Here is a 20,759-nt window from a genome sequence, read left to right on the forward strand (position 1 = left end):
TTAAGAGGGCCAGGTCGCTAGGCGACCCCAGCCAGGCCACTTGTGGCCCGGGTCCCTCTCTAGTGCTCAGAGGAGGCACTGAACTAAGCCCCCCTCCCCAGCAGCCTCCAAATGTCAAGTTCAGATGTTTCCCAAGGTTTCCAAACAGTTGCTTATAACTACTATAAGCAACTAAAAGGAAAAAAAGAATTGAAGTTCTGGAAACAAGGGACACGGAGATAGGATGTCGATGGGAAGGGGGCAAAACATGCTTGTTTTTGTGTTGTGCCTTACTCTGAGTTGGGCAGCATCAGAGACCTGAACGAAGCCATTGGAAACAGCGCTAAGCCATCTGCAATTTGCTGAGGGTGCAAAAGGCCTCATCTCCTAGCAACCGAGGCAACAGCCAAATCCTTGGATTATCCGGGAGTGGCTTGGCCGACCTCCCTGACCAGAAGGAGGCCCTCCCTTGCAGACGGAGGGGGAGGCTGATGCCAATCCAGGTGACCCGAGAGCAGCATCGAGAGACTTGTGTTGCTCCCTGTCAGAGGCCCCGGGGCCCTCAGGTTTCCTCTTGCAACGTGTCCCCCGCAGTGCACCCCTCGGCTGCAGACAGTCTCCTCCTCGGCAAGGCCCTCATCTACCCGTGGGTGGGGGCCTGAGGAGGTTGGGGTAGTGCAGCTCTCTGGGATTTGAGTACAAGCCTGCTGCCTTAATCCAATTTGCACTCTCTGTTCTGAGCTAATTAATCCCGTGCCCAGCTTCCCAGGGCACCTGGGCAGCAGAGCCAGCCTTCTCTCCAGGGGCAGCAGGAGGAAGCAGACGGCCATCTTACCTGCCTCATTTGGTCCTTCTTTCCTTGGGGTAGGAAAGGGGGCAGAGCCTCCCCTTGGCTTTGCTCCGGGTAAGTGTGGCCCCGGCAGGAAGCGCTCCCAGAGCAGCCAGAGCCTGCCTGGTGCCCCGGGCCCCCACCCCGATCCTCGGAGTTCTGGAAAGCCTCTCTTCCCAGGTCCTTGGGACTCATCCCTGGCACTCCCAGGAAGGAGGGGGGGCTTGGGCATCCAGGTAACCCCCACCCCCAGGTTCAGCCCCATCAGGTGCTGAAGTATCAGCAGCCCTCAGAGCCGTTTCCTCAAGAGGGGCCTGGTCTTGTAACTGGACATGGGGGGAATGCCCCCTCCCCTCGGGAAGAAGAGAGGAAAATGTTGCTTTTACAGTGAGAGGGCAGGGCTGGGATGTTGCTCCCCACGTGCAGGTGATGAGCTGGGTGGACTACTTCAGTCACCTGAAGAGGACCACAGATCATTGTGTGGCTCTGATCACAGCAGAGAGATCTGGACTCTCATCTGCAAGGAGAGCAGATGGGAAGCTGCTTCTCTGCAGTTGAGCTTGTCTCTCTGTTTGATAAACCTCCCTCTGGGGTTTCTTTTCCAGTCGCTTCTTAATCTCAGAGCTTCTCTCAATCATCCAATTTCTGTGTCTCCCCTGGCTCAACATTGGCATCCTGTCTTTGATTCAGCCTTGTGCCAGTGCCAGGATGTTTGACTGGATTGAGAAGGTGGTACCCCAGCCTCCTGTGAAGATCCATGTTGCTGTAGTGGGAGAGAAGGACGCACCAATGGAACAGAGTGCAGCTGTGGATGGACCAGGACTTGCCAAGCTGGTGAGTGGCTGCCTCAAAGTGGCCATTAGTTCTCTTACCTCCACAGAATGCCAGCCAGTGCCAAATGAGCGTGTGCAAAACCCAATCAGTTCTCAAACTTTTCACAAGGAGAAGTGGACCTTTCAGGGACACAGTGGGAGAATAATTCTTGGGTCATTCTGTGTCATGGTCTGAGGTTGCACTGGCCACTTGGCTGCTGGTGGCTAAACAGGCTGTGGTAGTGTGGCTGCATTCCCCCAGCTTGCTCTGCTGAAGTGAATGCACCATATAGGGGCTCAGCGGGATAGGCTGCAGCAGGCACTATGGCAAAACAGTTGCAGAGATCCCACAATGCATAGAACTGCTAGACTCTGTTTTGCTTTATTCCTTTTATTCTGAGACAGTTATGGCCAGCAGATGAACCCACTTGATGTGGAGAGAGCTGAAAAAACGTCTCATATGAGACCTTCTACAGTTCTTATAAAGATAAAGGCAGGGGAGATTTGCAAGATTTTGTTACTGTGACCTTATAATTAAAAAATAGTCTTAGCATGTATGACTTTGGTTTCCTGATCTGGTCTGCCTTGAAGGACTGGCCAGATTGGCTTCCCTTCCTCAAGGGCTGATGTTCTCAGGGAGCACTGCAGAATTTGCTCAGAACTAGGGGACTAGCAAGGATGGAGTCAAAGCCTCCTGCTGGCTGTTCCATCTTCCCCTGCTTGATGTTTCATATAATCCTTTCTTTGCTTAAAGCTGCCAGGAGGAGATTGCTGCAACCCAGCAGAAGGTAAATCAGCTCCCCCTCAAAGCTTTGGTAGGCAGGTGCCCAGCTCTGCCCAGGGCAGTTCTTGCCCTGTGCCAGTCCCGTGGGGTGTGCTCTGTCAGGTCCTGGTGGGGGAGAATCACACTTGATTCCTGCGTAACTGCCGCAGTCACCTGTTGCAATTTGGGCCCTTGGCAGCCAGCTCCATTTATGACTCTGTGGCCCATGATTGCTATTGGCAACCTTCCCAGCCAGCGTCCGATAAGCAAAGTAAATTGGGAACTCCAGATTCACTTAACAACTGCATGATTCACTTCACCATGATAAAAATGATTGTAAAATTGGGTCTGGTCAATTCCTATGCTGGCTTAGGAATTCTGGGAGTTGAAGTCCACGAGTCATAAAAAGAGTCATGGTTGCCTACCCCTGGGCTAGGGTAAAGGGGCAGATGCCCAGGAAGGAGGGGGCACATTCCAAGGAGAGGTGGGGAGAGACAAGAGACAGCACAGACCGGAGCTGGATTATGGGAAGAGGGAGAGATTTGGGATAGCCACTCCAAGAATCTTTCAGGGCATACCCATTGGGTGAGAGCAATTACAGATTTAGTCTGGCAAGAGTCTGTCTATTGGTGTGAGTAAATAAAGAACTGAGCTTTGGCTAGATTGTTCTATCTTGTTTTGGGGTGATGTACCCCCCATCCTCAAAGCTGCTGCTTCAGTTTTGCCCTGGGTAAAACGTTTCCCCTTCCTGAGTAAATACTCTGAAGCCACAGCAGCCCCAAGACCGCCTTGGTCCCTTCCAGAAGCAGGCCCGGGGAGCCTGGTCTTCCCAGCGTTGCTGGGCCTCAGTCCCAGGAGCTCCAGCTGGTGTGGCTGAAGGAGAAGGATGCTGAGGATCTGGGGAAAGCCAGCAACCACCCCTGAGAAAAAAGGCTGTTACTGAAAGCAGTGGTAGAATTTAGGTGGGGCAGGAGCAGATATCTTCTGTGGCTTTGAAGAAATGGCTTCTCACTGGAGGCAGTGCTTCGTGCGGAGAAAGGCTCACAAGCAGCCTCCAGACTCACTGCTGTCACCCTCAAAGACTCACCGGCTTTTTTCCCATTTAGCATCCCTCCAAGGAGAAGACTTGGGCACCGTGGACCTGTGGCTGCTGAGGGAGAGGTACCAGGGGCTTCCTTTACAGGGGTTTCCAGTGGGGAAGGAGGCCACTCTTTTCCCCAGCGGCCTCTTGGACGATCTGCAGGGACAGTGTGGATTACTGTCCTGCGTGGGTCAGTCTCTGGCTCTGGGAGGAGAAAGGATCACTTTGCTGGCTGGAATCCATTATCTAGGACAGTGTTTCCCAAACTTGACAATTTTAAGGCATGAGGACTTCAACTCCCAGAATTCCACAGCCAGCAACGCTGGCTGTGGAATTCTGGGAGTTGAAGTCCACATGCCTTAAAATTGTCAAGTTTGGGAAACACTGATCTAGGAGAAAAAGAGGCCACACCTGCGCCAGCTTTGCCCTCCGAGAGCCCCAAAGTGAGAGCGTTGGCAGGAAGGGCCAAGGTAAGGAGGTCCCAAGCAGGAATTCTGGGATGGCTGGGATGCTGCAATTTTGCCTGTTATTTTAGAGCAGTTCTGGCCAAATGACCTCTGCTGCCTGCTTCCTTGTTCCTGTCCCTGGCGCTTCCTCAGCTGCTTCCTCCGCTTCCCCGCAGGACTGGCCAGGGGCTGGTCTTCTGGCTCTCCCAGAGGTTGCAGAAGGCGATTCCGCAGCTGCCGGCTGCCCAGACCCAGGAGGCCAGCATTGACATTCCAGAAGAGGTGAGGCAGGACGCCCATGCTGCTGTCTTTGGATTTCCCTCTGGAGCAGTGTTTCCCAAACTTGACAATTTTAAGGCATGTGGACTTCAACTCCCAGAATTCCACAGCCAGCGTTGCTGGCTGTGGAATTCTGGGAGTTGAAGTCCACATGCCTTAAAATTGTCAAGTTTGGGAAACACTGCTCTGGAGGTTTAATTCTTGGTGGGAATCCTGGTGCTGGTGGTAACAAGGACTTTTTTGGTCTGTGTTCAGACAGAAATCCAAAGCTTCCATGAAGAAGAGGAGGAATTAGGTAAATGTTGGTCACACACCTTTCCTAGAAGGAGCAGGTAGCCTGCCCAGACTTCTAGAGCGTTTGGCTGCATTTCCACGCAGGGGCCCACCAGGCACCTTTCTTCTTTGCAGCCATTGCGGCCCTTGAGTCAGAAGAGTCCGAAGAGGAATCCGACATGCAGTGCAGCAGTGACTCGTAAGTCCCCCTTCCCCCGCTCTGATCTTCCTCTGGGCTTAGATTAAAAAAGAAAACGCAGGCAAGAAACCTTCCAGGTAAGACCTACCTGGTGCTCTTATTTCTGAGGCAAATGCTGCTCCACGGGAAGTCCGTGGTTGGTTGTAGCCCACTCACCCACGTCTAATGTGGCAGCTGCAGGAGAGGGCAGAAGCGGGGGGGGAGGGAGGGGGACCTGGGGTTGGATCACTCAGCCCAAGGCCCTGAGTCCCAGCACTTGTGGGAGCTGCCTCAGTTCTTAACCAGGGCTCTTTCTTCTTTCTAGCCACGGGGGTAAAGCATTTACTTGGCTGATGGAAGGTCTTGGAAAAATAATGCCTCAGCCAGAGAAGAAGAGACAAGCCGAGGTGAGTGCAAGGGAGGCACATGCGCCATGCAATTTATCCAGCCAGGAAATCAAGAACTTTGGGTACATTCAAGCGAAATCCATAGGGATAGAAAACCATTCTGTGTAAATCTATGTTTTTAAACCTTGACTATGATAATGTGCAATGGGAATTTTTGAGCTGCAGCCAGAGCAATTTCTCTACCTGGGTGTTTAAAGGCTTTGCAGAAATTGCTGAATTCCAGCCAAGCCAGGACAACAGTTCAGTCAAACCTTTAAGCATCAGGAGAAAGCTGTCTCCAGGGAGCATCATGCTTGCTTCTGCCTGCTCCCAGTAGCATTTCCATACAGTGTGTCTTGTCCTTTGGCCACACACACAGACACGGACAATTTAGATCAGAAAGGGGGGGGGGAATTAACTATTGCCAAATTGTATATTGTAGTTGTTTTGAGAGGGGGTTGAGCTGAGCCCCTACACCTGCCATGTTTGGATTTCCATGGCCAGCACTCCCTCTTTCTCCTTATGATCACCCCGAAAGTAGAGCTCGTGCAATTTCCGTGCTTAGGAAACTTAAAAACCTGTACTGATCAATGGATTTCAGAGCAACTGATGTTTTAGTTGCTGCACCTTTGCTGTACTCTCCCCAAAGCTCTTGGATCCCAGGTGTGTGGGGGCCATGATGGCTTTTTCTACTCTTGGGTGGGGCTGGGACAGCCCTGTGATTTGGATGCTCCTTTTATTCTTTCTGCACCAGGAAATGAGCCCAGGAACAGCTGCGGAAGGAAGTGGTGAGTGACTAACCCTCGGATATTGAAGGGCTGGGCGAGAGGCAGCTTTGGCAGTCCTTAAATCCTGATGGGACACAGCACTGATTTATTTCTCCCAGTTGGAAAGGGGGCAAGTCCTGGCTTTATTTATTTTCCATGGACTTCCCTGAATGGTGTCAGGAACAAGCCTCTCTCGCTGTTGGCCATTTAGTCTGGCAACTCTCACTTCTCACAACTGCTTAGCAGAGAATTCAGCATCTGAATAATCAGAGTCGTGAAAAGATGGCACCAACAGGCGTCCAGGCACTGGTATCAGGAAAGGTTTGGGGTTTCAGAGTCAGGGAGGTATTGCAACTGAAAACCCAAATCTCACTCCTGGTAGTCTGGGAAAAGGGAGAAAACTCTGCACTGGGAGCTGCTCCGTCCCTTCAGCCCTCTTGGAAGGCTTGGAATCAGTTCTGCCTTCAGTCTGCCTTGAAAAGAAGGTCGGGCAAGGGTTTTCCTATTTTATTTTTAAAGTAGATCTTCATTGTGTTGATTTTACAATGGTGTTTTGTGTATTGCCTTTTTAATCAATGAAAGCCATGCTGTTTGCAATGGAATTTTAACACCAAAACATTCTGAGGGCTTGGTGGTACAACAGCCCCCCCCTCCTCACCCTTCCTGTGTGTAAATCATCCTCAGCTGAGTTAAAAGGGAGCGGCCGAGTGACATCGCAGAGCGAGCCCCTCCCAGCCAGTCCTCCCAGTTCCGCCAGAGCAACAGGTAGCGCCTCGGCTGACAAGCAGTCCTACCTCAGCCTCCCTCTCTTTCCCCAGAGACTCCAAGGCAATGGGGCACAGAGGTAGGTGAGCCTTCCGGAACCCCCCAGTTAGAAAGGGCCCAAGAGGCCCAAGGGGTGCTCTGTGGGTCGCGGCCTCGGTTGAACTGGGATTGGGAGGAGGGGGGCTCCCAAGCGGTGGTTGGGCACCTGGCGGGTGGGAAGCCACTTTTGGTGACTGCACCAAGAGAAGCCGGCCCCTCCCCCACTTCTTTGGCATTTCCCAGAGTCTGATCCCAGGCACAAAGCTGATGATGGAGAAAAGAGGACAAATGAAAGAGATTTGATAAGCTCTGGTGTAAAGACATAGGAGAAGCAAGAAAGAGGAAAGAACCCAGTTTTAAATAAGAAAATGCTTTTATTTCTTCACTTCAGATCTACATAAAGGATCACTATGTCTGGGGGAAGAGAAAATAGACTTGTAAAAGTCCAGAGAGGGTTTGAGAAGGAAGGGGAAGACAAAGGAGCCGTTAGGAGCAGCCACTCTCCCTGGGAGGGTCAAGCACCTGAGCACAATGCTTAGCCAGCACCCGGTGATTTAGTGGAGGAGTGAGAGAAGAGCTGTCACACAGCCTGTCAGGAAGGCCTCCTGGGAGGACTTTTCACTGGGAACAAGGGGGAAGTTGGGTGTGCTTCTAATGAGACCCTTCTCCCTCCTCAACAGCCTGTTCAAGTGCTTCCTTCGGGGACTGGAGAAAGTGGTGCCCCAGCCTGTCACCAAAGCAAAACAAGATGGGCAGGTAAGGAGGGGAACCTTCTCTGGTTACGGGCAGTTGCAGCCAGAGCCATCAGTTTGCTTAGCTTGTGTAGTTGGTGGACCTAAAAAGCAGCAGGTCAAGAGAGAAGCGAAAAGATACAGTCCCGGGTTTTTAGCAGCAACTTAATGAGAGAGAGTCTGCCTCTCTAAGGAAGCATGGAGTGAGAAAGATCCACTGGGTTCCCAGGTCCTTGAGCATCTCTGCCTGAGAAAGAGACCCACGGAGTGCCTCAGATTCCATGGATCACCAAGTCCAACTTGTTCACCTGCTTCAGTCTTCTGGCTACTAGAAGGGAGGGGTGATTCCACAGGCTTCCACAGACTCGGGCATGGGCGCTTTCCTGCCCCAGGGAAGAAAGCTGAATATTCACTTGGCTTCAGGGTCCTGGTCTCTCAGTTGGAAGGGGCAGGCTCACAGAGCTCCTTGGGGGCAGCCAGTGAAAGTGGTGAGAGGGCAGCCCTAACTGCCTTCCTACTTGTTTTTCTTTTCCCCAAGGAAACGAAGAGCACAGTCCAGGGCCGAGGAGAAGAAAGTAAGTCCAGTGTTGGTTCCCTTTTATGCTGTTTCGTTAGGCAGCCATGACTGGTCCCCAGCTCCCGTCCCTTCAAGACGGCTGGCAGCAGCACCATCCCATGGGGGCCTGCAGCCTGTTGCAAGAGAGATCAGACAGGGAAGGGCAGCTCCCTGGGAGAAGGGCTGCAGAGGTCACAGCTCACATCCGGGTCTGATTTCACGCCCTGCAGATGTCTTGGCAACCACTGTGGGAAGTGAAATTCAATATACCTGAAGGGTTTCCGTTAGATGCAGCCGATTAAGGAATCCCTCACCCTGGAGCATTTGTAAGGCCGACGGAGCCAAGGTTCAAACGGATTTACACAACACATTAAACCCTAAGAGTGGCATTATATGAACCCATCCAGTGGGGCAAGTCATGGCATGAAGTGTTAACCTGGTCCAACTTCTGCTTTCCAATTGCATGCAAGGATGAACATCTCTTCCGAAAGATATACAGGTCAAGCTGCAAATCCCATAATTTCCATCGCCATTCAGAAAGAGAAGTTTGAGTGGTGATGGGGTGTGTGTGTGTGTGTGTGTGTTGGGGACCCATGCAGAAGGGCAATGATTTCCCACTGAGAATCGGGAGATGGTCCTCTAAAAAGCCAGCCACTCTTGGGAGCAACCAGCTATGCTTTTTTAGCCCATTCAACAGCCATTGAGGCATTCCATTCATTTCTTTGGTTGCCCAGAAGAGGCTGGTGCTTTTCAGCCCCGGATCCCTTTGGCAACCAAAAGTGGAACCAAACCCACCTGAGGAGCAGTACCAGCTCACTTACCTGTGAGGAAAGGGCCAGCCTGCTCGCCCTTCTTCTTGCCCTAGGAGTTCACGGCCCTCTAACTTCCCTCCCTTCTCCTTTTGTTTCAGCAAGCAAAGGGGCTTAGAGCCCCTGAAACAAAGGGACATGGATGGTTTGGGAGATCTTTTTTCATGAACCAAGTGAAGCCAACCTGACTTTTGGGGGCGTATAGAATCATGAAAAACCAGAGTTCAGAGGGTTTCTTTTCCAAAATTAAATAAAGTAAACCTTATAGTAAATTTTGAATGTGAGATAATTTTCTGGGTTACAAGTATATGAAAAAAGCAACCTATGGAGAACTGGGGAGAGGGGCCTTCAAGATCATTCCTCCTCTGAAGGCCCTTTTAGCTGCAGGTCACACACCCTAGCTAAAGCCACATTGAACAGAGGCACCACTTAGTGACTTTGTGGCTCCAGCTGATGGTCACTTAGGGTTAGTGCCTCTCCTTGAAAGTTGAATGTTGGTTGTGCCTCAAAAGATTATAGCAAGAACTGCTAATTTGGGGGAGGGGGGGTTACTTGGATAAAATTAGTTTTAATCAGTGCTTGAATCTTCTTCTTTTTTCAAATGCTACTACTGACTGTGCCCAGACTCGGTCCTTCTGGGCTCAGAGGATGCTGCTTGCTATCGCTGAGCTCGACTGAGACCCTGGTTTCTGTGTCTTAACACAGAGCTCCAGCATACCGACAGCTGTGCCTAGGTCTTTCCAGTGTCCCATCAGCTAGAGTTCTTCTGGAACTATGGAGGCTTGCACCCCACCTAGTGTCCGTCCAATATTGGCTGTGTTCACAACAAAGGGTAGGCTCAGTTATCAGATCAATGCTTTCTGGGGAGCATTCACTCAATCCAGTAAAATCTAAACTAACTGAATGGACTAAAATTAACTGAAAATTAACTGAAATCACTGGTAGTAACCCAAACTTAACATCAATTTTTCTGTACCCCAAAGTCAGCCAAAAGGCAGATTCCATAGGACACCCATCTTACACCACTCACTTCCCTACCTGACACGGATCTGTCAATATTTTTCTCTTTGTGGTTGAAATGTCAGACTGGCCCCAGTTTAGTCCCTGGGAAAGAGCGACCCTTGACTCCATGGGTGTTAGAGAAAAGGTACTTTTACTAGAGGGGCTGAGTGCGGTGTGAGTGAGGCAAGCTCTGAAGAAAAACTATATATTGAAAGCAATCCCCAACGTCCAAAGCGCCCCCCCCCCCGCCACAGGAGTCCAGTCCAGTCCTGGTCCGATGTTTTGGGAATCTGGTGCCTGAGGCGCCAGTGGTAAGTTCCTTTCCCAGGGCCATTTGGCACCTCCGGTTCCTGTTAGTGTTCACACTCCCCAAATTCTCACAGCCTTCCAGATGCCCCCTCCCCCTGGTTATGGCAGTTGCTAGCAAGCTTCAGACAAAGCGAAGATGGGCATCTGACAGGAAATCAATTAGCATGATTAAGCAAAGTAGAGAAGTCCCAACCAACCAAGAGGTTAGCAGGAAACAGGAGTCAGATAACTCCAAATCAATTCTCCTTCATTAGGATAGAGAAAAGATACTATGGCTACAAAGCCTTCTTTAAGAAGCCAAGATGTGCATTGTGGTTTACTGTCTGCACCTTCTCTACTGAAGCACTTCCTGCTTCAGGCCCCTGCTCTGCTTCACCTCTGCTGCCAAAGGACCCTGCTGCCAAACAGACCCGATGGGTGCTGTTTCTAGAGCCCACCCTCAGTCACGACTGCCTCTGGGGCAGGACTGGGTCACGTGTGAGTCATCTTCCTCACTGAAAAGTTCTGTGGATTTCCAAAACAACCCCAACACTTTCCTGGACCTAAAACCATCTCCAGATCTGAGGAGAATCTTCTCCCCCCCCCCAAAAAATCTATGTCATAATAAAATGGCTAACCTTTAAGTTGCCACAGGTTTCTCAATAGCTGGGATCACATGTCACTCCAAACAGGGTTAGTCCAAAGCCAGTCACATTTCCCTCTTGTTGCCTCAGACCTCTTCACCTGACAGGCTTTAGCAGTGAGTGACTGAACAAGATCATGTGGAGTCCTGGTTTATAAGACCTTGGTGAGGCCGCACTTGGAATACTGCTTTGGGTCACTACAATATAAAAAAGCTGTTGAGACTCTGGAAAGAGTCCAGAGAAGAGCAACAAAAATGATTAGGGGACAGGAGGCTAAAACATATGAAGAATGATCGCAGGAATTGGGTATGTCTAGTTGTCTAATATAGGTATATCTAGTATAGGTTCTCCTGCTTGAGCAGGGGGCTGGACTAGAAGACGTCCAAGGTCCCTTCCAGCTCTAGTCTAGTCTAGTCTAGTGAAAAGAAGGACTATGGGTGATGTTATAGCAGTGTTCCAATATTTGAGGGACTCCTACAGAGATGAAGGGGTCAGCCTATTTTCCAAAGCACCAGAAGACAAGACAAGAAGCAACGGATGGAAACTAATCAAGGAAAGAAGCAACTTAGACTTAAGGAGAAACTTCCTAACAGTGAGAACAATTAACCAGTGGAACGGCTTGCCTTAGGTTTTTAAGAAGAGATTGGACAACCACTTGTCTGAAATGGTATACGGTCTCCTGCTTGTACAGGGGGTTGGACTAGAAGACCTCCAAGGTCCCTTCCAACTGTTACTTGTTGGCTTTGTATGGCTCCATCCATTTTTCCCGGAGAGGTGACTGATATATTTATGGCTTGAATACTACCTGCCTATTGAGGATCTGGTTTCTCAGTGAACAAGGTAATCTGATTCATCAAGGGCTCCTAGCTGCGGATTGGGGTTAATCCGTGCTCTTGGCCCCATGCCCTTTGTGCTGTCTTGTCTGCACAACATGCTAGATCCTAAGGTGACCCAGCTGAGCAAAGGGCCTGAGTGCCAAAACAACCACAACCCATTGTGGTCCCAGAAAAGGGCAGTCCTGGAGCAACCAGGCAGTGCTTTGTGATCTTTGTGAAGATTTCCCATCTGGCACCAACTTGATGCAGGCTTGCCTTGCTTGGCTGTTTGTGCTCCTGTGAAATCCACTCCAACTTCATTGCTTCCCATGATTCTTGCTGGGGATTGCAGGAGCCTCCAGCCGGGAGCATCTGCGATTCTAGTCAGCCTTTGAGCGTTAGGAACATCTCCCACTGATGAGCTTGCAACAATATCTTCCTTATGGCTCAGCAGACTTATTTACAGTGATGAAAATACTAAGATGGAGTTGCTGTTTGAACATTTGGGCTCTTTGTTGATGCTTCTCTGGGTGGAGAAGCACTACCCTTGAAAGAGCCAGTTCCCTCTGTAGTTAGTGGGCATGTCCAGGCTACAGAATGTATGTTCTGGAAATCAAGCCTCTCGGCAACATTCTGGGTAACAGACGGCCTCAATTACCTTAGTTTACTTCTTTCTTTTTTCTAGTCTGTGAACACATTTTTAATCTCCATCATCGGCCTGGTGCCTTGCTGGGTTCCTGCCATCAAAGGGGAAGGGAGAGGGGGAGGCATCTTGGGGCAATCCACACCTGTGTATCTAATGGTGGGAAATGGGAAGGGGAGAGTGGCAACAATAGAAGACCAGATCACCAAACCATGCCAGGATCTTCAAGGCCGTTTGCCCTGAGAATAGGTTAGCAGTTTCACACCTCAGAGTTTCTCAAAACATCATGCGGGGAGGGGGGGGGCGGACTGGCCGTGGGGGGAGGGATTTGGAGTTGGAAAGAATAGCTTTGTATTTTGCACAGGAACTCTGGATTCTGCCTGACTTTGCTGCAACCAGTTTCTTTCAGTGATAGTTCCTTTGCTTCAACTAAATGGAGTCACGAGTCCTACTTTCCTGAGAGAGCAAACTGGGGCAGGTTTGACAGTATTGTACATTTAGCCCACTCTGGGGTGCACCAGCACCCCAATGTTCTCAATCTTGCATCTTATGTCCTGCCTCTCACTCTGTCGAAGGACCTCATGACTGAAACAAAAAGGCAACTTTCTCCAAGAATAATGTTTTGATTTAGAAACCTACTGATGGTATATCTGTCAGAGCACTTTACAGTATTGAGTCCCACCTGAGGCAAAAGTCCCACCGGTAGAGACCCACTTATAGTGGTTTGCTTCCCCTTACTCTACTCTTACAACAACTCAGGTCAAGATGGTGCCCCAGTTGTCCAGGATGATTCACGGAATGAAATTGGAAGCTGTTGTAGCTGGAAGAAACGGTGTTATAGGCAGGCAAGAGACTTGCTCCCAAGGAAAGACGGTCAGTTGGAAGAGGCCGGGACCTGTAACAGGAACCTGAAGTGAAGGTGCTGCAGGCCGGAGTCCCCTGTCAATTCTCAGTGTGGCAGCCAAGAGAAAGGCATGCAGCCCTTCAGGTGACTTCTGTCTTGTGAGCCCAGATGCCGTTTAGGTGCTTTGATGAGCAAGAGAAGAGTCTGAGTCACACAGGCCTATTCAGTCTGGAGCCACAAGAATTCCACATTGTTCTTTCTTTCCTAAAGCTATTTTAGAGACCATTTCTCCCACTTCCTCTGTAAAGTCCATCCTCACCTTTTAGCCTTGCTTTCTCTTTTCCAGCCCGAACCTTTTCCGTGCAGAGGGATGCAGAAGAGGACGATGAGGTGCTCGTGGAAGTGAGAAGTTGGACCTACCTAGCCGAGTGTGATCTGGGCTCTCCCCCCAGCCCAGAGAGGAAGCACGGTGGAGGTCAAGAGGAAAGAAAGAGGTCAACGCTAAGGAACGGTCATTTGGGGCAGACAGGAGATGATGGGAGAGCTGTGGCCAAGGCCTTCCTGGTGGGGGTCAGAGAGGGGCTGGGAGCCTGGAAAGGCTGGATGGGATCACAGATTCTCCAGAGCATTCTTCCTGAGTTGCAGACTCTTCTTGCTTCTTCCACTGCCACAAGCAGACCCTTCAAGGAAGGACCCAACCACCGTGGGTCGATCTGGGCGGCTCCTTGGGAAAACCCATGTGGTTAGTGATGAAGGTGCTGGGCTAGGAGCAGGGGGAGCCAGGTTCTAGTCCTCCTCAGTGCTAGAAGCTTCCTGGGGGCTTTGGGCAGAGGGTACCTTGCAGGAGGAGGAACCACTGCCAAGACAAGGGCCAGATCAGAGGGTTCTGTGGCAGAAATGTGACTGAGGGAGCCCTGCTTCTCCCAGTCTGCAATGCAGGTTTCGTTGGCCTGCCTGACTTGGGTTTCCCACTCTGGCCCCCTTGAAAGGCTGACCCTGGCTCAGTTCAAGAGCCAGAGCAGGGTGAGGATTAAGGACGTCAGACCAGGGAGACTCGAGTTCTGTTCCCCCCGGCATCCTTGGCCATTTCCTGGGGGCTCTGAGGGAGTCCTTCTGGACCCCAGAACCAGGGTGGTTCTGTGGCAAAGGTGCTGGACTAGAAGTGGGGAGAGCCAGGTTTCAGGCAGCCTGTCAGGCACAGAGGTTCCCTGGACAACGTGCGGCAGGCCTCCCTCTCCGCCCCTGGTGGAACTGGGTGGTTCCAATCCAGCGAGGCTCTGGCCCTTCCTTTGGCAGGAGAGCTGCTACCTCCCCTCTCAGCCCCAGCCCCTTCCCCTAGGGCTGCCACGGTCTCCAGTAGGGGCAGGGCGTGTGCTACGTGTGCTCTTCTGTAGTCAAAGAGGACAGACGTGAAATAAATGAAGAATCTGCGATGGAAAGGGGGCCTTTCCTAGACTAGAGCCTTTGGCAGAGCAGCAGATCCTGCATTTCCTTTGAAAAAGCCTCTGTCCTTTGAGTTTGCTTTTAATCCCATCTCCATGGAGACCTTGTCAGAGGGCTGTGAGCCAAAGTCTCCTTTGCATTCAGAGTCAGTGGTCAGAAGATCAGCCCGTGAGATCACGTCCATCCTCAAACAGATGTGAAAAAGAAGCACTTGGCGTCAAGCAGTATTGACGCCTCATAGGAGCTCAGAGGAATCGTGTTTCTAAAAGAACAGCTTCAGGCATGTGTCGCAATAATAGAAATTAAATGCTTTCTAAATCTTTTGACATCTTGAAAAAGGGCAGAAGGTTGCATTGTAGCTGAAAAATAGAAGTGCCAGACGCCTCCCCGTGAATTGTTCCTGCATTTGTTTTTGAAGTCGCCAAAGGACCCCGTCTCCAAGGGCTGGCAGTGCTGCACGGTGCTTAGTAACCGTCAGAGCCTCCTGGTGACCTGCTTTCCTTCTTAGCAACTGCCTCTGCTCCTGGAGACAGCAGGTCTTTGGTCCCCAAGCCCTGCTCGGCTGCGGGGTGGGTGGACAGGGGCAGGTCCCACACAGCAACACACACACACACACACACACACACACACACACACACACACACCCTGGTTAAGGAGAAAAAGGGGCAGGCAGTTAAACCAGCAGCATCTAAAACAGTGGCAAAATTCTGGCTCTGAAGCTGTTGTGGATTATTGTAGCATCATCAGTCAGGGAAGCCTTTTTGAAGGATGGAGCGAATCCTGAGGGTGGATGGAAGGGTGAGATGGTGCTTTGCCCTTGGAGGAATGTGACCCAAAGAGGTGAGTAGGTGAGTCTTCAGCTGCTGCTTTCTTGTTCTGGGCTTTTTTTTTTTTTTCCTGTGATGCTTCCCATTATAAATTCAACTGGGCTCATCTGATGTCAGGTTCATGAGTCAAAGGTACTTGCTTAAGTCCAGATTCTGGGAAAGTGGCGAAGGATGCCCAGGGCCTTCAGTGAGGAAGAGGGGGCCATTTTTTATTTCTTATGAGCAAGACAACTTTCGCTCTGTACATCGGGCCTTCCAATTAATGAATTCTTCCTACTTTGTGTTAGGGAAGCACAATTTCCATGTCTTATGAGAAGGCCGGATATACAGAGCTCAGATCGTCTGATGCTTTGTTGAATGTCTTTGCCTAGAGATCTCCAGAAGGAATGTCCTTCTGATAGGCAAGGCACCCAGAGAAGAGAGGAGACCTCAGGACCTTCCTCCTCTCGCCCCATCTTGCTTCTGTTTCTTTGTCATGTCGTGATGTAACACAAGAGGTTGGGGAGCGTTTGGGGCACACTCAAACTTCCCATGTGCAACTACAAAATGTTTCCCCTCACCCTGGTATATTCATCGACTTATTTGATTTATACCACATCTTTATGCTGTGCAGAGTGGACATCTCACCTGGATGGCTGCTAGGTTTGCAACTTTGGCAAGCTTAATAGCCAGGCAAGTAACCTTCATGGCAGTGCCAGGAGTAAGCCCTGGCTATGATATTCAGGTAATTCTGGGTTGCGGTGCTCTCCATTTGAAGATCTTTGCTAACATGAGCTGTGTGAATGCTGCAGTCAGATCCAGAGGATCCCGGATTGTAAAATTCCATTATGATTTTCCATTCCATCTGATCCTGATGACTCCGTTTTTGTCCCAGGGAAGCTTCAAATGTTGGCACGTTGGGACAACTGACTTCAGCAAAAGTTGAAGCAGAAGGTGACATTGCAAACCCCTTAATTCAGGTTCGTGTCTGTTCATGTATTTCTATGTTTATTCATTTATTTATCTTCTAAGTAATTAGTTTCGCAGTAATAAAACTGCTTTTATTGTTAGGAAATATTTCTTGACACTCAACAGAAATGATGTTAATATTACTACTTCTATTAATATTCCATATCATTGATGGAGAACATTTTGTACATGGCTTCAGAGCCTTTGGCTTCAGACTGTTTGTGCTTGGGAAAGGTTGATGCCGTCCCACCACTGAGGCCTGGGAGGATCTCCTGCTAACTTTGTTTTGCTCAAACAGAAGGATTTCCACAAAACCACATTTAGTTCAGGTCTTACAGCCAATTGGATATAGGGTTCATACGTCACATTAAGCCTGATTTGTTGAATTGGTATAGAAGTAAATCACAACCCCTGGTTTACAGCCAAGAGAGATAAGTTTGCAAGACATGCTAAGGCTAAGCTAGACAAACCACATTCTTGTTTAGTGTAATGTGATAATTTAGCCAATTAAATACATTGTGGTTAAAAAGTCTACCATTGTTTAATAAAGCTGTGTAGTGGATGCACATATGTGGTTGATTGATGACCAATTGAAAGCATAATAATTCACTAAATGTTTTATACATTGATAAATAATTCAATGGAATAAAATTTGATTCCAAAATCTTTACAGTATATGTTAAAAAATCCACATTTCTGCTATTTTGGGGTGATGGAATGCTTTTCCATGCTAACATTCTCTAGAATAATGTTTGTTTATTTGTTTGTTTTCAGATAAAGGCAGCAGCAACAGCAGCAGCCCCCACCTTGGTTGCCCCTGCAGGTACCGTGTGCATCACCCACGGCGGTCTGCCCCCTGCAGGACCACCATCCCCTCCCCCCCCATGGGCCACTGGGTTCTCTTCCAGGGAATGCAGGGGCAGCATTTGGTGCCGAGAAGCTAACAGAGTGCCTGCAGGGGGTTAGTCAAAAAAGTCTTGCCCTCTGCCTGTGCAATTGGTGCACATAACAAGCAAGGGGGGAGACTGATCAGGCCAGTGCAGCTGCCATTTTGACTTTTTTGATCACAACTTATGGACAGGCCTGGAAAATGGTTAAAAATGAATAGTTATCTCATATTACCTCCAGATACTTCAGATTTGCTTACAAATCCAGACTGTTCCATGGCAATGTTTTCAACCTAATTGTATCTCCCACACACAATTATTTGGTCTCTGAGGACTACAGGGGGATGTCATAAACCAGTGACACCCTCAGAAATTGCACTGGCCAAAGTTTTCAGCCTCTGCCTTTTTTCTTTTTTTCTTTTTTCTTTTTTGCACTGAGGGGTGGCTTGGAGGGGAGTTAAGGATGTGTGTAAAGAGTCATATGCTAGTTTTAACAGCAGATTCTGTTCTGAAAATGCTGTTTTGGTGCTGGGAAGTGCCTCCGACCAGAATGACGCGTGGGCGGGCATCAAGGCCCCACTCTCTGGGGAGCGTCAGTCTCTCCGTTGGTGGGACCAGGTGGTTCCCATCTGCTAGGGCTTCTTTGGCTCCCAGGGGAGGCCACCTTCCCTCTTGCCCAGGGAAGGGCCTCCCTCAGGGCGGAATGACGCCCCTCCTCACTGGGCGGTTGTGTGTTTCTTCTTGCAGTTCCCAGCCCCACAGCCTCACCCTGAAGCGTCTGGCTCCCTAGCGCCATGTCCAGGCCAACCCGCGCTGTGGAGCTGGTTCGCCTGGTGCCCAAGAAGCCGCGCCATCATCCGCATGCCTCCCCTTCCTGCTCGGCCGGTGTGGAAGAGCTGCCCAATGTCCCCAGCTACCGCAGCTCTGCTCCTCCCTCCCACATCCCCATCCTCGTCCCTAGGAAACCGAAGGCTGGCCTGAGCAACCCCAGTTTTCGGAAGGAAGAAGCTTCCCGCTCGGGCAACAGGGGTAATGTAGCACCTGCCAAGACTTTAGTGCTTGCAGCTTCCCTCGCTGACCTCCCAGCACTTTGGGGTGACTGCATCTTTGGGGTTTAGTTCCAAATAGAGTGTTATTTCCAGAGGGGTCAACATACAACATACATTCAATACTGAATCACAAATACATGGTAAAAGATTCTAGAGAAGCATCTTCTAATGGCATATGGGATATCTTGCTTATGAAAATAATATTAAAATCTGATTTTCTTAACCCAACTTTCTTAACCCAACGTTTCCCATTTTAGATGTTGAATTATATAGACATTTAATCAAAATTCTGATGCCTTGAAAAGATGACTTGAATTTTCTTCAGAAAATAACCTAGAAATAAGGGTACAACTAAACAGAGCATAACAGGAAGCTGCCATTTTTTATGGCAGAGATTTTTGATTGTAACCAACAGCCATGTTTTTGAGCATTTTGGAATTTGCTTGAGGTCAAGAATCCATATCGTCAATAACCTAACTTTTCTTGGTCTTTCCTACCCAAGGACAACCATCAGGCAAACACCTCATGGTGAATGCCCCAAAGGTGGATTCTAAGAATGGCTCTTCCAGGCTGCCAATTCCTGCCTCCCAAGCTTGGCCATCAGCCCCAAAGGGCTTGCACACCCTCACTGTGCCACCTACACCAAAGAGGTATGAAGCCTGTGTCAATGCAGAGTTTGGTATTCTGTGAGAACCTGGACCTCGGCCTGAATTACTCTTCTGGGATACTTATCTCTACCGTCCCACCAGATCCTCACTGGATTACATATGTCCTGAACTGGTTGAGCAGGGGGCTGGACTAGAAGACCTCCAAGGTCCCTTACAGCTCTATTCCATTCTATTCCTTTCAGTACTCAAATATCATAGAGCAATTAATGTACTGTGCTGATGCTTTGTTTTTCCAAATTCTTTGCCTACCTTAGGAAGAAATCCTCTTCCCAAGAAGCAAATGTGGAAAAGCTGTCCCCAGTCAATGCCTGGCCAGAGCAGTCCAATCAACAGGAAGAAGAACTCAGCAGGTATAATCCCAAAACATCCTACCTGAGCAGATCAGGGACTGCTGCAAGATTTGCTGGAGACCACATGAATGGCCTGTCGCTTACCTGTACAGGACTGGGCGGGTAGTTGGGTCACACTTCAACCATTCAAACCGAATGGGAAGGCAGGGCAAAACTCTTCCATTCCCACTCTTATCTCTGCCCCCTCCCCAAACAAGCCCAGATTCAGCCACAGATGTCTGGCCCTGCCCTTCCAGAGTCCCTGGGAAGGCAGGCGCCGATTCTCCCTCTCGGTTGCTCTGCAGCTCACCCAGGCGCGGCAGCTCAGCCGCCAGCCAGAGCAGTGCCATCATCAACGACCGCCTGCAGGAGCTGGTGCGGCTCTTCAAGGACCGAACTGAGAAAGTCAAGGAGAAGCTGATGGACCCCGATGCCTCTTCCGAGGACGAGACCCCGGCGGCCTGTGAGTGAGCCTGGGGGTTAAGGGCTGGGACTCTCGTGTCCCGAGGGGGCTGAGAGAGAGCCTTGACCCGCCAGCTGGCGTTGGTGGGGGGAATGTTCAGCTCACGGGGAAAGCAGCCTCAGCCTTGGCAGGCTGACATCCTAGAGACCATCATTTTATGCTGTGCTGTGGGATGCGTGAGCCCAGCAGCCGGGCTGTCTCCTACCCTTCCAGAACTTCTGGTCCGAATCTTCCTTCCAAGAGTAACACAATCATTTCAGACTCTGCCTGTTGTTGTATTTGAGGGGAGATAATACTATTTTAGTAATGAAGCAAGTGTATTTCACAATAGTTTCAGCATCCTTGAGGTTCCACCCAGTGGTGGGATTCAAATATGTGAACAACTGGTTCTCTGTGTGGATGCCACTTCCAGAAGTCCATTCTGGGCCTGGGCAACAAAAAATTAGCTACCAGTTCTGCCAAAGTGATGCGAACTGGCTGAATCCTACCACTGGTTCCACCACGCCTGCAATCTCAGGCACAAGATATTCTAGCCCTAACCAAAAAAGAGCAATCCTGGTTGATTTGGGCAGCTGCCAGTTGGGATTTCGGGCCAGGTGCAAGTTGCAATATGGGTTGTCCACTCTTACTAGAGAGAGTGTGTCTGAACTTTCTCTTCATTTGGCCCCTAATAATGGGCAAAACATTTTGTTTCGATTTCACCAATTTGGTTTGTTCTCTTAGCTCCTTCCAAAGAGAAAATCCCAGAGGAGAAAGGCAAAGAAGCCGAGGAAGATGGAGAGGGGCATTTCCACGAAACCATTTGCTGCAGGTTTAAATATCACCCCTTCCTCTGCCACATGAAGAAAGTCCAGTTCCCCAGAAGTATTGACCCCTCCTCCAGTAAGTAACAGGATGGGCTTTGGACTGAAGAGGCAGCTGAACCCCGAGAAAGAAGGGAAGGATGAGCAGGAGGGACTTTGCAAAGGGAATTCTAGGAGAAAGAGTAGCAGTACCTGGGGCAGAGTCAAAAGAGAAATCAGCCTAGAATCTCTACATAGTCACAAATGGACTAAGCCCAACTCTCCTTGAATTCCATTAACCCATATCTAGTGGTAATCCATATCATATGCATGGGCATGAGCAATAAATCAGTTTAACTGGAACTTCATGGTCTTCTGTGCCTGTCAGGAATGCAGACCTGTTGGAAATCCCCAGGAACCTTGATGGTCCACTG

General features: G+C 49.8%; 1 protein-coding gene across 13 annotated transcripts in view; it reads left to right on the forward strand.

The window, feature by feature from the left end:
- Positions 1 to 20,759, forward strand: part of CNGB1 (cyclic nucleotide gated channel subunit beta 1) — a 34,009-nt gene that overhangs the window by 2,484 nt on the left and 10,766 nt on the right. For 2 of the 13 annotated variants that reach the window (XM_039353641.1, XM_039353647.1), the window contains exons 1-19: positions 306 to 482; positions 1,499 to 1,642; positions 2,375 to 2,408; positions 3,490 to 3,544; positions 4,087 to 4,192; positions 4,445 to 4,484; positions 4,568 to 4,661; positions 4,966 to 5,047; positions 5,781 to 5,814; positions 6,478 to 6,637; positions 7,278 to 7,353; positions 7,867 to 7,903; positions 13,276 to 13,423; positions 16,074 to 16,158; positions 16,922 to 16,970; positions 18,586 to 18,733; positions 19,006 to 19,101; positions 19,386 to 19,543; positions 20,267 to 20,425. In XM_039353641.1, the coding sequence (XP_039209575.1) occupies positions 471 to 482; positions 1,499 to 1,642; positions 2,375 to 2,408; positions 3,490 to 3,544; positions 4,087 to 4,192; positions 4,445 to 4,484; positions 4,568 to 4,661; positions 4,966 to 5,047; positions 5,781 to 5,814; positions 6,478 to 6,637; positions 7,278 to 7,353; positions 7,867 to 7,903; positions 13,276 to 13,423; positions 16,074 to 16,158; positions 16,922 to 16,970; positions 18,586 to 18,733; positions 19,006 to 19,101; positions 19,386 to 19,543; positions 20,267 to 20,425 (1,717 nt within the window). In that variant the 5' untranslated portion in view covers positions 306 to 470. Of the gene's footprint in view, positions 1 to 305; positions 483 to 570; positions 884 to 1,413; positions 1,643 to 2,374; positions 2,409 to 3,489; positions 3,545 to 4,086; positions 4,193 to 4,444; positions 4,485 to 4,567; positions 4,662 to 4,965; positions 5,048 to 5,780; positions 5,815 to 6,477; positions 6,638 to 7,277; positions 7,354 to 7,866; positions 7,904 to 13,275; positions 13,424 to 13,683; positions 16,159 to 16,921; positions 16,971 to 17,781; positions 18,064 to 18,585; positions 18,734 to 19,005; positions 19,102 to 19,385; positions 19,544 to 20,266; positions 20,426 to 20,759 lie in introns of those variants that run through there. The other 11 variants (XM_039353643.1, XM_039353645.1, XM_039353642.1 and 8 more) reach the window with 10 other exon arrangements.

This window comes from Crotalus tigris, unplaced genomic scaffold, assembly GCF_016545835.1.
Source record: "Crotalus tigris isolate CLP2741 ecotype Arizona unplaced genomic scaffold, ASM1654583v1 scf7180000018525.42219311030:4301911, whole genome shotgun sequence".
In the NCBI taxonomy this organism is placed as follows: Eukaryota; Metazoa; Chordata; class Lepidosauria; order Squamata; family Viperidae; genus Crotalus; species Crotalus tigris.